At 40.2% G+C, this 11,867-nt stretch overlaps 1 protein-coding gene across 11 annotated transcripts in view; it reads left to right on the plus strand.

Annotated features, from left to right (window-relative positions):
* The window catches only part of Sytl2 (synaptotagmin like 2), a 108,501-nt gene that overhangs the window by 90,861 nt on the left and 5,773 nt on the right, over nucleotides 1-11,867 (plus strand). For 8 of the 11 annotated variants that reach the window (XM_021216244.1, XM_021216255.1, XM_029537071.1 and 5 more), the window contains 5 exons: nucleotides 2,704-2,823; nucleotides 4,046-4,215; nucleotides 6,326-6,428; nucleotides 8,269-8,439; nucleotides 9,860-9,938. In XM_021216244.1, the coding sequence (XP_021071903.1) occupies nucleotides 2,704-2,823; nucleotides 4,046-4,215; nucleotides 6,326-6,428; nucleotides 8,269-8,439; nucleotides 9,860-9,938 (643 nt within the window). The remainder of the gene's footprint in view (nucleotides 1-2,703; nucleotides 2,824-4,045; nucleotides 4,216-6,325; nucleotides 6,429-8,268; nucleotides 8,440-9,859; nucleotides 9,939-11,867) is intronic. The other 3 variants (XM_021216267.1, XM_021216236.2, XM_029537111.1) reach the window with 1 other exon arrangement.

Genomic DNA, 11,867 nt, shown 5'->3' on the forward strand with positions numbered 1-11,867 from the left:
TCTTGCCTCCCAAGTCAATGCAGGCAATATGGTTGATCTAGGAACAGGGCAAGCAAGGCGTGTCTCGTTTCACTCAAACGGTCTATTCTGGCCAGTGAAGTTGGGTTGAATAGATCTAGGAATATGAAACTTTTGCTTCAAAATAGGTACAAATTAAGAAATTTGAGGAAAATATGTTGTATAAATTAACTGCATCTATAGCTAAGAGCTGGTTTGTAAAACCATAGGAGGTACAACTATTTCCAAAGCTCCTGTTAAAATAATCAGCTAGCGTCCACAAACTTTACGTTCATGATTTCAATTAACTCTCCAACAACCATGGAAGGTATGCACCACCATTATCCCCAAATATTACAGGTGAGAAAAATAAAGCCTATGGAAATAAAATATCTTCACACAGCTAGATTGTGGACCTGCATCCAGATCTGATTTCCCTGCTGGTAGCCACTGTGCCAGAACCATGTAGGAATATAACTATGCTCCACAGTTTATCAAGTTCAGAATATGTACCAGGAACTCAATACTCCAGTTAGTTTCCAAATATCCAGAAACCACTACAAAGTGGATCTAATACTTTACCTGACATCTTTTGACCTAGTAAGATCTCCATTTCTTACTGTCACATGATTAGAAGCCTGTGTTCTATAGTAAGATATTTCCAGTTCTGGCTAAAAGCTATATTGTTGTATTACCAGGAACAGATAAATTCTTTACTTTCAGTGAGTCTGGTTTTTGACTATATACTATATGAGGTTATTGGGGCTGAATGACCTAATGCAAAGAAAACACATAACACAGTGCCTGGAACATAGTGAATACTCAGTAAAGGTTAGAATCTGTGATTCTAGATTTTTGCCTTAATTTCTGAAGGGGAAATGGAAGGCTTTATATTCAAGCCAATCTTCTTAGAAGACAGGATGTGAGCAAAATTCTCAGCAAGACGTAAATAGCACCCTACTCGCATCCTGAGTACCCTTCTGTCCATTAGGGACCTTGGAGAAACAGCACCTGCAAATATTTGGTCCTTGCAGATGGTTAAGAACCCTGCACTACAGTTTGGGGAAAAAAAATCACCCATTTTGTGGGTAGAACTAACTCATTAGCTGGATGTTAGCCAGCATAAACTCCACACAATTTCTGTCATTTAGGCCTTTTGAGATCTGCTCTGGTCTTAGGTGGTCATAGGAATGAAACATACAATGAGAGGTGAATTGTCCCAGTGTATATTTGTTAAGTGTCTCCTTCAGTTTTAACCTGCTGGCTCAGCCCTCAGTGGGACATTTGGCTTTGTGCATCAGAGGCATCAGAATGAAATGGTATCACTTTACCTTTCTGAGCAGTAGGCTTGACCTGGAGAGGAAAGGATGCAGTGATGAAATCAGCCCTTGCTCCTCTATCAGCTGTCCCTTTGAAACTTAGTCACATTTATTTACTGAGTGCTAGCTATGTGAAAAAATGCTGCACCAGGCCCACAAGACGGGGTCCCATCTTCCCATAACTTATTAATGATCTAGTATACCAGTAGAATATATAATGTGTTCTAAGAGAGGGGAATGGATTGTTTAGTGTGTGGGAAGGGAATGTAACATCAGAGATATTTAAAAGGTATGGATTTTTTTAAAAAGTCCTTGAGACAAGATTATTTTCTCTTCCATGTAAATCATTAATTTTTTTCTTTAACTCCTCATTAATCTGCGTTATAATTGGCATCTATGATATTGGTGTGTAATCGCATGATCCTGGAATATGCTGGCATGAACTAACTACTCTTCCACAACCCTGGAGCCATTGTGCTGATCCATAGGCTCTTCATTCCACAAGTAAAATTGTTATGAGTAATGAACCTTGTGTGAAAACATTCCACAAGATTTAAGTATAAATGCAATTGAATTTGTCACCGCTGTTTCCCCTCCTTGTTCTAAGTAGATATTCCTTAGGATGTATTTTAAATAAATATCCTATTGCTTTTTAAGTTTTAAATCCAAATGTTGAAAGTTAGTGAATGAATAATTTAATAGACTTCAGCAACAAAAGGATGAATACAGTAACACTATAGGTTACATAAGGCGTTCTTTGTACTTAAAAATATAAAATGTAATTGAAACTCATCAGACTAGCTCTTATTATTCCTAGTTTAATAATATCTTTAGCAAAAGATTTTGAATTTTAAGAAAGCTAAAGCTAAAATATTAAGAATGAAAAGACTTAGGCATGGTATTTTATACTTTGGACTTCATAGATGTTTTATGATATATATAATATATATCATACACACACACACACACACACACACACACACACACACACACACACATATATATATATATATATATATATATATATATATATATATATAATCTTCTTTAGGGAATGTAGAAATATTAAAAGAGTGACAAGAAAGCTCACAGTGGCACTGTTTTCCACAGGTCCTGGGGGTCACACAGTGGTGAAAGATCACTTTGTCATCCTCTTAGTACACTTCACTCTCAGGTGAAGCTCACTGCAGACCACCACTCCATCTAGAATCCCCAGCAATTAGCCCTAGCATCCATTGCCTTTGGGAAATGTCACAGACCAGCGTGTAATAGGACACCATCCTCGCCTGGACATAGATTCTAATGTTGACTCATTCCAAACTTAAAATATTCTGACCTTGACTCATTCCAAATATAAACACTGCATATGTGATGTGATGTCTTGTAGAGCGATGACAGAGAAACAGACACAGCATCAGAGAGCAGCTACCAGCTCAGGAGATACAAGAAGAGCCCCAGCTCATTAACCAATCTTAGCAGCTCCTCTGGCATGACGTCCTTGTCCTCTGTATGTAAACAAAGGCTCCATCTTAATCCCTCTCTGCTGCTGTAAACTTTGCTCTTCTGCCCCTCCCCCCTCACTGTAAATTAGCCTTTTGTCTTAGCTCTAAAACGTCGTTTTTCTTTAATTTCTAATTATCTTCCAGCTAGTTATATATTCCAATTCTCATAGAATGAGGTGTTTAATGTACATTATAATTAAAAAAAAAAACTTTTTGGTGTGCTTTAAAAATTGGCAACAATATGAACCATTCTTTTTTTTTTTTTTTTTTTTTGTGGAACAAACAAGAGTTGCTATTACAGAACCTGCTTATCTCAGACATGACTTTATATACAACTTGCCGGCACACAGTTGTACCTGTCTTTAGATCGAGTCTTGTGAGGAATGGGATAGTACTCCGTTGCCTTCTGGGAGGATCCAGAACAGGCTTTTAAATGGAAAGCTCCCGCAGCATAGTTGCTAAGATTTGGTGGAAGTGAATGTGATCATACAGTACTTCTCCCATAAATTAAGGCAGCACATGTGGTGTCCGTATAGAAATACACATGTGAAATGGCATTGGCATGTATTTCTATAAATATTTGTCTACTATCCATACACATTCATACAGCTCACCAGGTATACTAGACAAATGGCACCATGCTTAAATTCTTACTAGCCTTGTATTTCTGAAGCCCTTTTTAAAAATCTATTTAAATTGATTTCCACCCCCTGATAATCTATGTATACCTTGGGGAGGCTCTAAGTTCCCTTCATCAATCATATATAGTCTTCCCATCCTGAACTCTGAAAGCGCAAGGCTCAGATAGCATTTATCTAGATTCAGAGGATAAGAAACATGGTAAAATTCCTTTGTAGTGTCATGGAATTTTAAGTGATGTGTCACTGTGATTTGTGCCTGGAGTTTCTCGCATCCTTTTTCTTTGGCATTTTAAACACTAAGCATGGCAAAGAGAGAATGCCACCTAGTGTAAAACCACCATTTTGAGATGAGCTTGCATCTAAATAACTTTGCGATGCACTATGATCTGTCACTTGGCAACAACTTAAAGCCTGGTTGTCTGTATCATGTTGGATCACCTGTGATGGTATTACCTTATGCCATCTCAAAGTAACTGGTTTTAAATGCAAGCTGGAAGCATAATGCCAAGCAGGGACTGTGTGTGAGCTGCTTGCCCTGGGGTGTTGGGAATGCGACATAAACACTGCCTGTTTCTGATGCACCCAGGCAAGTGGCAGTGTGATGAGCATTTACAGTGGAGACTTTGGCAACCTAGAAGTGAAAGGAAGCGTGCAGTTTGCACTCGACTACGTGGAGTCCCTGAAAGAGCTGCATGTGTTTGTGGCCCAGTGTAAGGACTTAGCAGCAGCGGATGTTAAGAAACAGCGCTCAGACCCGTAAGTCTAGACCTGGGGGGACTCGCCCTTACTTTTATTCTTAGTCCTCAGTCAATCTGGTAGGGATTCTAGGAATCAAAGCCATCAAAGACAGGGTCTGTGTGTGCTTGTGTTTACAGGGGTCTTTGAAAAGTTGGTTACTTTATAAACCCATATGCCAAACATTCGATTATAAAAAAGATGCAGAGAAGCCCAGTTTGGGGGCTTTGGAGGCATTGCTCAAGACAAAGATTAGAGACAAGTACACCCTAAAGATGGATTCAGAGGCAGCAAAATCCAGAATAAAATCAGACCCCTGCTTCTCCTGGCAGACTTTCAAAACTTTTCTAAAATTAGAGACACAAGGAACAGACTTCATAATGTTCATTGTTGTGAAAACACTTAAGACTTAATAATAAAGTAGTTCCCATATTTAAATTATGCCCTACACAGCCAAGTGTGGTGATGCACATCTGTAACCCCAGATGGAGGATGGTAAGTTGGAAGTAAACTTCTGCTGTATAGGAAGACCCCTGTCTCAAAACAAATGAATAATAAATTCCGTTAAGTCTTACATGGGAACTTTAGGAAGAACTGCTAATTCATCTTTTAAATCACGCGAGTGAGTGCATTCAGTTTGTTTGAAGATTGGCCTTTGAAGATGTATGATTTGTGACCATTTTTTCTGGGTCATTCCCAGTTGGCTTTTGTTTTTATTTTATTTCAAAGAGCAATGTATTGTTTTATTACAGAGTAGAGTAGACAATCATATAAATTCTAAATATAACCCCCTAAAAGTTAGAAGGTGCTTTTATACATCAAATGGTGAAACATTCCCTTTTTATGTTTTTAGACATGTAATTTTGCTTTTAATTTATATGTGCTTTGCTTGCATTGTATAAATGAGAGCCTGGTGCCTCCAGAACCCAGGAGAGAGACAGAGCCACTATAACGCAAGTTGAACATGGTTGTGAGCTGCATGTTGGTACTGGGAACCAGCCTGGATCCTCTGAGACAGTGAAGGCACTCCGAACCACCGAGCCATTTCTCCTTTTTAAAAATAATTTCTATTTATTCTTTGATAATTTCATACATGTATATCGTACATTCTGATCCTATTCTCTCCTCCCCCATCCCTGTCTCTTGTCCCTTTCTCATTCCGTGTGGACTCTTTCTTTAGCCCAATGTGTTCCCTGAGCTTGGGGGTTGAGGAGATTGATAGAGCTGACCCATTTAGGGATGGACACTCAAAGGTCTTGTTCTCAGCATTTTGACCAGTTATGAGTCTCTGCACTGAAAAACGTCCCACTGGGAAAGGAAGCTTCTCTGACCAAGGCTAAGGGAAGCTATAAACACAAACATTTAGAAGGCAGTTTGATAACATGTTCATTTAGCAAAATAACAATGGTAGGTAACCCCCGGGAATACCACCATAAAATTTTGAGCAAGTATTTTAACCAGGTATGAGTTATGACCTGTGGAAGAGACCTCAACTCTAATCAGAAAGTGGTTGGTTACCCTATGACATCTATGTTATTGTTGCATTCGTGAGCTTGTCTGGCCTGTCAGTATTGTAGCATGCAGGGTACACTGCTGGTAAGATAGCTGATTACTTTTCTCTCCTGGTGGCTTATATTGAGCACCTCGCCATACTGTGAAAGCTAGCCAGTGAAGTAAATTTCCAGGTCAGTTTCAGCTTTGTTACTCTCTGCCCTGCCACCAAAGTGGGTGGTGTATTTAGACAGTTAGGTCTTAGTAGACAGTTCTAGTGGCCAACCAAGACCAATGTCAGTAGCCCATGTTATTCAGAAGTGCAGCTCTGGGACCTCTCTGACCAACAATTTAGATAATCCATATCTGGCCATAGGATTTTTTTTTTCCACTTAATAACCTGTGGCTTCTAGGGGGCTTCTAGGTGGCTTCATTAAATCATTCACTCTACTAAGATCTCTTAATCCATTTAAACATTGTAAAATATAAAGGTGTGGACAGGAACATTTCTTTTTTACTGTTTTTATCAGCACCACAGGATAATTTCTGCTCCCAATTTTCAAGGTGTTGTAAAAGGTAGATGTGAACATATCACTTTTGCCTTCTCTGACTTTCACATCTCTCCATGTTTCTTTCTTAGGTATGTAAAGACCTATCTGCTACCAGACAAAGGCAAAATGGGCAAGAAGAAGACACTCGTAGTGAAGAAGACCTTGAATCCTGTATACAACGAGATATTGCGGGTATTTCTAAACTCTGTCCACAGATAAAGCTTTGTGATGACCTGGGGAAATAGTCACGTCTGCTTGGATGGTGTCTGTACTGAAAATGTCAGCACCACAGCCTCAACCGCCATTAACTTTTTTCCAGTCACAGTGTGTTCCTTTCTAAAACTCAGCAGAAGTTCGTCTTCTTTACACTCTCACATTTTCTGTTCCTTCAGGCTGGAATAGACTTCCTCCGAATCCTTTCTTAACTATACCTTAAGCTACTCTTAAATACTTCTACCATAGCAACCATAATTCCTCTAATGACAACTGACTCCCTAACCTTGCTTAAGACAGCCTATGTCAACATTTAGTACTTTAACCTTGACAGTAAGGGTTAAGTTCCATAAGGGTAAGGACTAATCCTATAGTGTGTATAGATTGTGTATAACACTCTGGTGCCTCAGATCTCAGAAATGAGGCAAATGGTAATTTCCATATGTACCCCTTTTACAAATCGCAGACTAGACATTAAATGAGTTAATGCCCCACATTAGACATTTAACACCTACTGATCCACAGCGCAGTGTTTAGGGTAGGGAACACCACAGGAATATTTATTGGAAAGATGGACAGGTGGGCCGTAAGTGGAAAGGTGCCATGCTCACATATATTCTTTGTCTCCCTACGTGGGATGTCATGTGACATCTATTATGATTGACAAATCACTTAAATAAGAGGAGGTGTTCATTCTCTGTTTCAGAGAACTACAAGTATTTGATAATCCTCCAGGACAAAGGGAAGAAGCAGTTAAGCGATGGTGTCACTCATCCTTGGTTGAGTTAGTCATCTGTGGATTCATGCAGCAAGTTTGTAATTACTGTTTGACTGTGACATATCCCAGGACCCTAGCTATTTCTGGGTCAGCTACTTCAACCCTATACTCAGGAAAGCCAACTAATTTAAATAGTAAATTCAGGGAATGGTAGGTCTGATATAACCAAATGGACCTTCAAGTAATATGTCACAAAGCCAAATGGAGATTATTTTTAGATTGGAAGTACCATTATTCCTTCCATGATTATATATAATCTAGGAGTGACTTAATTTGAGATGAGAAACTGTTAGGACACCGAATCTTTTCTACTTAACCATGTGAGGCTGGAAAAATCAAATTTACTTTCTTTTTTTATTTTTTATTTTTTATTTTTTATTTTTTTGATCTGATAATTCGAGAGGTCTGTTTTGGGGGCAGATGGTATATGAGGGCTGTACCTCGTGTTTAAGTCTCTATGAACCCAAAGCTGTTTTAAATAATAAAGTCTAGCTGGGCATGGTAGTGCACACCTATAATCTGAGAACATGGAGAGGAAGTAAGGGAAATGTGGTGTTATCCTCAACTTCATAGCAAGTTTGTGCAGCAGGCCTTAAATGAGACCTTCTGTCAAAAAAATAAAGAAAAAGAAACAGGAAAAATAAGTCTTAAAAAAAAAAAAAAAAGACCTTGTCCTTAGGTGGGAAAACAGAACTAGATTCAATTTGAATTGTATTTTTAGATCGAACCTGATTTATGGTCTATCTCAGGTAAAAGCATCCAACAAAGGTTGGACAGTTGACCTTTGTTTTTAGAACGCTCTTTCCAGCTATGATATTTGAGCCACAGTTTGCCTTTTCCAGCAGAGGGGAAAGCATCCGCGTCGGTGAAAGACTGGGGGCTTTAACTCTTTGAAATCAGACCCGTGGAGTAAGATGCCTTCGCCAGCCTTTTGAGACCGGAAACCAAACAGATGAAGCATTTTGGATCCACACAGATGTGTCATAACTTTGGCATAAGGTGACGCTAGTCATCATTTTCATTTTCTTCTCTTCACTGCAGTATAAAATTGAAAGGCAGTTCTTAAAGACGCAGAAGTTGAACCTGTCCGTTTGGCATCGGGATACATTTAAGCGCAACAGCTTTCTGGGGGAGGTGGAGCTCGACCTGGAAACGTGGGATTGGGACAGCAAACAGAACAAACAGCTGAAGTGGTACCCACTGAAGAGGAAGGTGGGTTCAGATTCCCTTCTTTGTGTGGTGGAGCGATCTGGTATACAGGGAAGAGCCCGGTAGCGCTTACCTCGCAGTGCCAGTGTGGAACGTGGGACCATTTGAAGCTAAGATTGAACTTATGTTGTGCATTTGGTAAAGAAAGAGTTTTTAAAATTATATGAAGAACTTACATCATTCCATGCAAATGCCTGACTTCAGTCTTCAAGAAGGTCATTTAAGTGCTCCAATCCTTTGAAATCTGAGATAGACTTTGAGCCTAGCATACGGTGAGATTGTCCCTTGAGAAGAATGTGCCTCATTTTGTTTAGTTACAGGGTCTTATTACATAGCCCATGCTTGTTTGAAACTTGCCCATTAGCCTAAGGTAGCCGGAGGCTTATGGTCTTCCCAGTTTATCCCCCAATTGCTATCATTATGGGCTTACTCCTCAGGGCACGGCCAGGCTGCTTGGGAGGTGGAACTCGTGGAGTTTGACTGTGCTTGCTGGGCTTCAGGGATGCTCCGAGACACTGCTCCAGGGGTGGGAAAGCAACATCTGAGATGTGGAAAAGCTGGAGCTGGCTCGGGGGTTCCTGAGCCTGTGATAAGGCCGGGGCCAAGACAGGGTTTCTCTGACTCTTGGACATCCAGGCACTGCTGGGAGTCTCAGAAGAGCCAAGATCAGAGTAGGGGTCCCACAGGCTGGGGACAGTGTCTAGCCTGGAGCTAGGGGAAGGGGAGGTTCTCACTTGTCCCAGAGGTGATTGTCCTTAGCTTGGCAGAGTTAGTCTGGAAGCATAAATGGGCCTTTGGTGGGAGAGTTATGATGCAGGTCTATGGACAAAGGCCTTCCCTAGGTTCCTCATGGCAGGTCTTGATGAAAGTGACAGTCCTTGTTTAACCATATCATTTATTAGCTGTTCATGGTGGAAAATGGATGCATGACTATACCATACCCATTTCTCAGGGTAGACCTGAAGTTAAATACATTTCGCAGGGAGGAATATCTAGGAAGGAAAGCTTATTGGCTAAGCCCTCTGGGACTCTAGGTAGCTCATTAGCATGGAGAACTCTGTTCTGGGCCAGTGTGACTTCAGGTCACATTTCCTTGTGTAAGTAGTGCGGCACATGTTCCAGGCCAGGAATCTGGCAGGACCGCCTAAGTCTCAGGTGTGTGCCCACCAAGTCTAGGTCTCAACCGGCTCTACCTTACCAAGCTTCCTGGCACGGTTTTACTGCCCAACAGAAACATTTTTTTTTCTTAGTTATAAAAATAATTATGTAGCTCGGATGCAGAGAAAAAACTAAATTTAGAGCAAACAAGTGATCCATATTCTCAGGAATGGGACAGATATGGTCCTGTAACTCGGTGTTCACTAACAGGATAGAAAAACATCAGGTCTTTACACCTGCTAACATTCCTTTGGTTTTTTTTCAGACAGCACCAGTTGCCCTTGAGACAGAAAACAGAGGTGAAATGAAGCTAGCTCTCCAGTATGTTCCGGAGCCAAGCCCTGGTATGCAATGACTTCGTCTTCACATCCAAACACTCCCCTTACCTCTTGCTCTCCAGATAACTTGGGTTCTGTTATGTTTTCAAAGATGGATCCCTGAGCACACATATTAAGTTAATAATTATATAGACCAAAGGAGTCAACTCCAAGTTGTAAACTAGAAAAATCTCATTATTTCTCTTACGGTATGAAATACATAATCCTTACCATCTTCACCATTTAGCTCAGCGATGTGATCTTGCTGTGGAGCAGATTGCCACAACTTTGTCATCACCCCATTAAACAGCACTATACCCTTTAAACAGCAGCTCCCCTTTGCCATCTCCCAGAGTGTAGGAAATACCAATTTACTTCCCACTTCTATGAGGAAATCCTTTGTTCTGTCTTTTCCAGCCCTGTACAAAGTCCTTGTTTTGACTTCTCCTTGGTTCCTGAAAATGTTGGTGTTTGTACCATGTGAACAGGCTTTGCTATAGTGAGAGTCTAGGGCTATTGACAGAGCTGTGATAGGGGAGAAACTCGAGGATTCCTTTCCCAGATGTGAGCTAAAAGGATTCATAGAAAGTGCCTAGGAAATTGGAGCTCCTTGATCTTCCCTTCTTAGTCTCATTAGGAGATAAAGCTTTCTGTCTTGATTACTGATTACAACCTGGGCACTGGGGCCTTAGGTCTCCAGCCAGTTCAACAAGTTAAAAAAAAAAAAAAAAAAAAAAAACTGGCAGGAAATGAATTCCAGATCCCGCCAACAACTAATTTCCCAGGCAGATTGTCCTTAGAAGCTGTAGAAATGTATTTAAGTCAGGAGCTGTGCAATTCATGAGTTCAATAACTAAGCCATAAAGCTGCTGAGGAAAGGAACAATGGCTGGTGAAGGCACAGGCTGAGTTAGAAAAGGGCATTCTACCCTTAAAGAAGAAAAGAGGAGCAGGCAGAGGAGGAGGAGGAGGAGGAGGAGGAGGAAGAGGAAGAGGAAGAGGAAAGAAGAAAAGGAAAAGAAAAAGAAGAGGACATTTTACATTTAAAAGAAAAAAGAGGAGGAAGAAGAAGAGAAGAGGAGGAAGAAGATGAAAAGAAGATAAGGAGGAGAAGGAAGGAGGAGGAAGAGGAAGGGCAAAATATATTTTTAAGCTAAATTGAGGCCCAACTGTTATTCTATAACTGCTGGATCTTTTTTGCATATGACTTTGTATCCTGTCACTTGACATCAATCTGTACAGAAGGACCATTTCTAATTTTCCTCACTGACTTGGTGGTGAGGGCTGAGGGAATTATGTGTTGCAATGTTCTTCCTCTTGTCTGAGTTTTTACTCTGTAGGTCTTCTCTCTACATTTTCCTTCCCTTCCTCGACCTACCCAAGCCTCAGGCAGGGTCTCAGCTCCACACAGCCTGTCCTGACTCAGCTAGTTCTCAGTAAGCACATTTTGTAAAGCATTGCAATAAATAGCTTGACATTTCACACCACATTTCATTTTTGAGCTTTTATTTGCATTAATTTTATTTAAATTGATTTCTCCTGTTAAGCCACATAAATTTCCAAGGGGCATAAATTATTTATCTTATTGTATGTATATGTATGTATCTGCACACACACACACACACACACACACACACACACACACACACACACGTATGAATACTTCATAGATGTAGCTGTAGAATAATGAGTATGGTTTAGTTGACTAGACTAAACCACCCAGAAAAATCTAATAATGTTCCTCTGTTTATATGCAAGCAGTCTAGCAGCAACTTTAGACCAAGCCAACTTCTTAGTAATTATCTATGATACTAACAATTATACTTATATATTCAATAGCCTTATTATATATGTAAAGATGTTTAACAGGGTGGAGAAGGGGCTATTTTTAAAAAGCCATCATCTAGTTTTGGTTACTTTACACTCAAATCTGCCTTTAAAATGTCTCCCAGTTTAC

This window comes from Mus pahari, chromosome 1, assembly GCF_900095145.1.
Source record: "Mus pahari chromosome 1, PAHARI_EIJ_v1.1, whole genome shotgun sequence".
Classification (NCBI taxonomy): domain Eukaryota; kingdom Metazoa; phylum Chordata; class Mammalia; order Rodentia; family Muridae; genus Mus; species Mus pahari.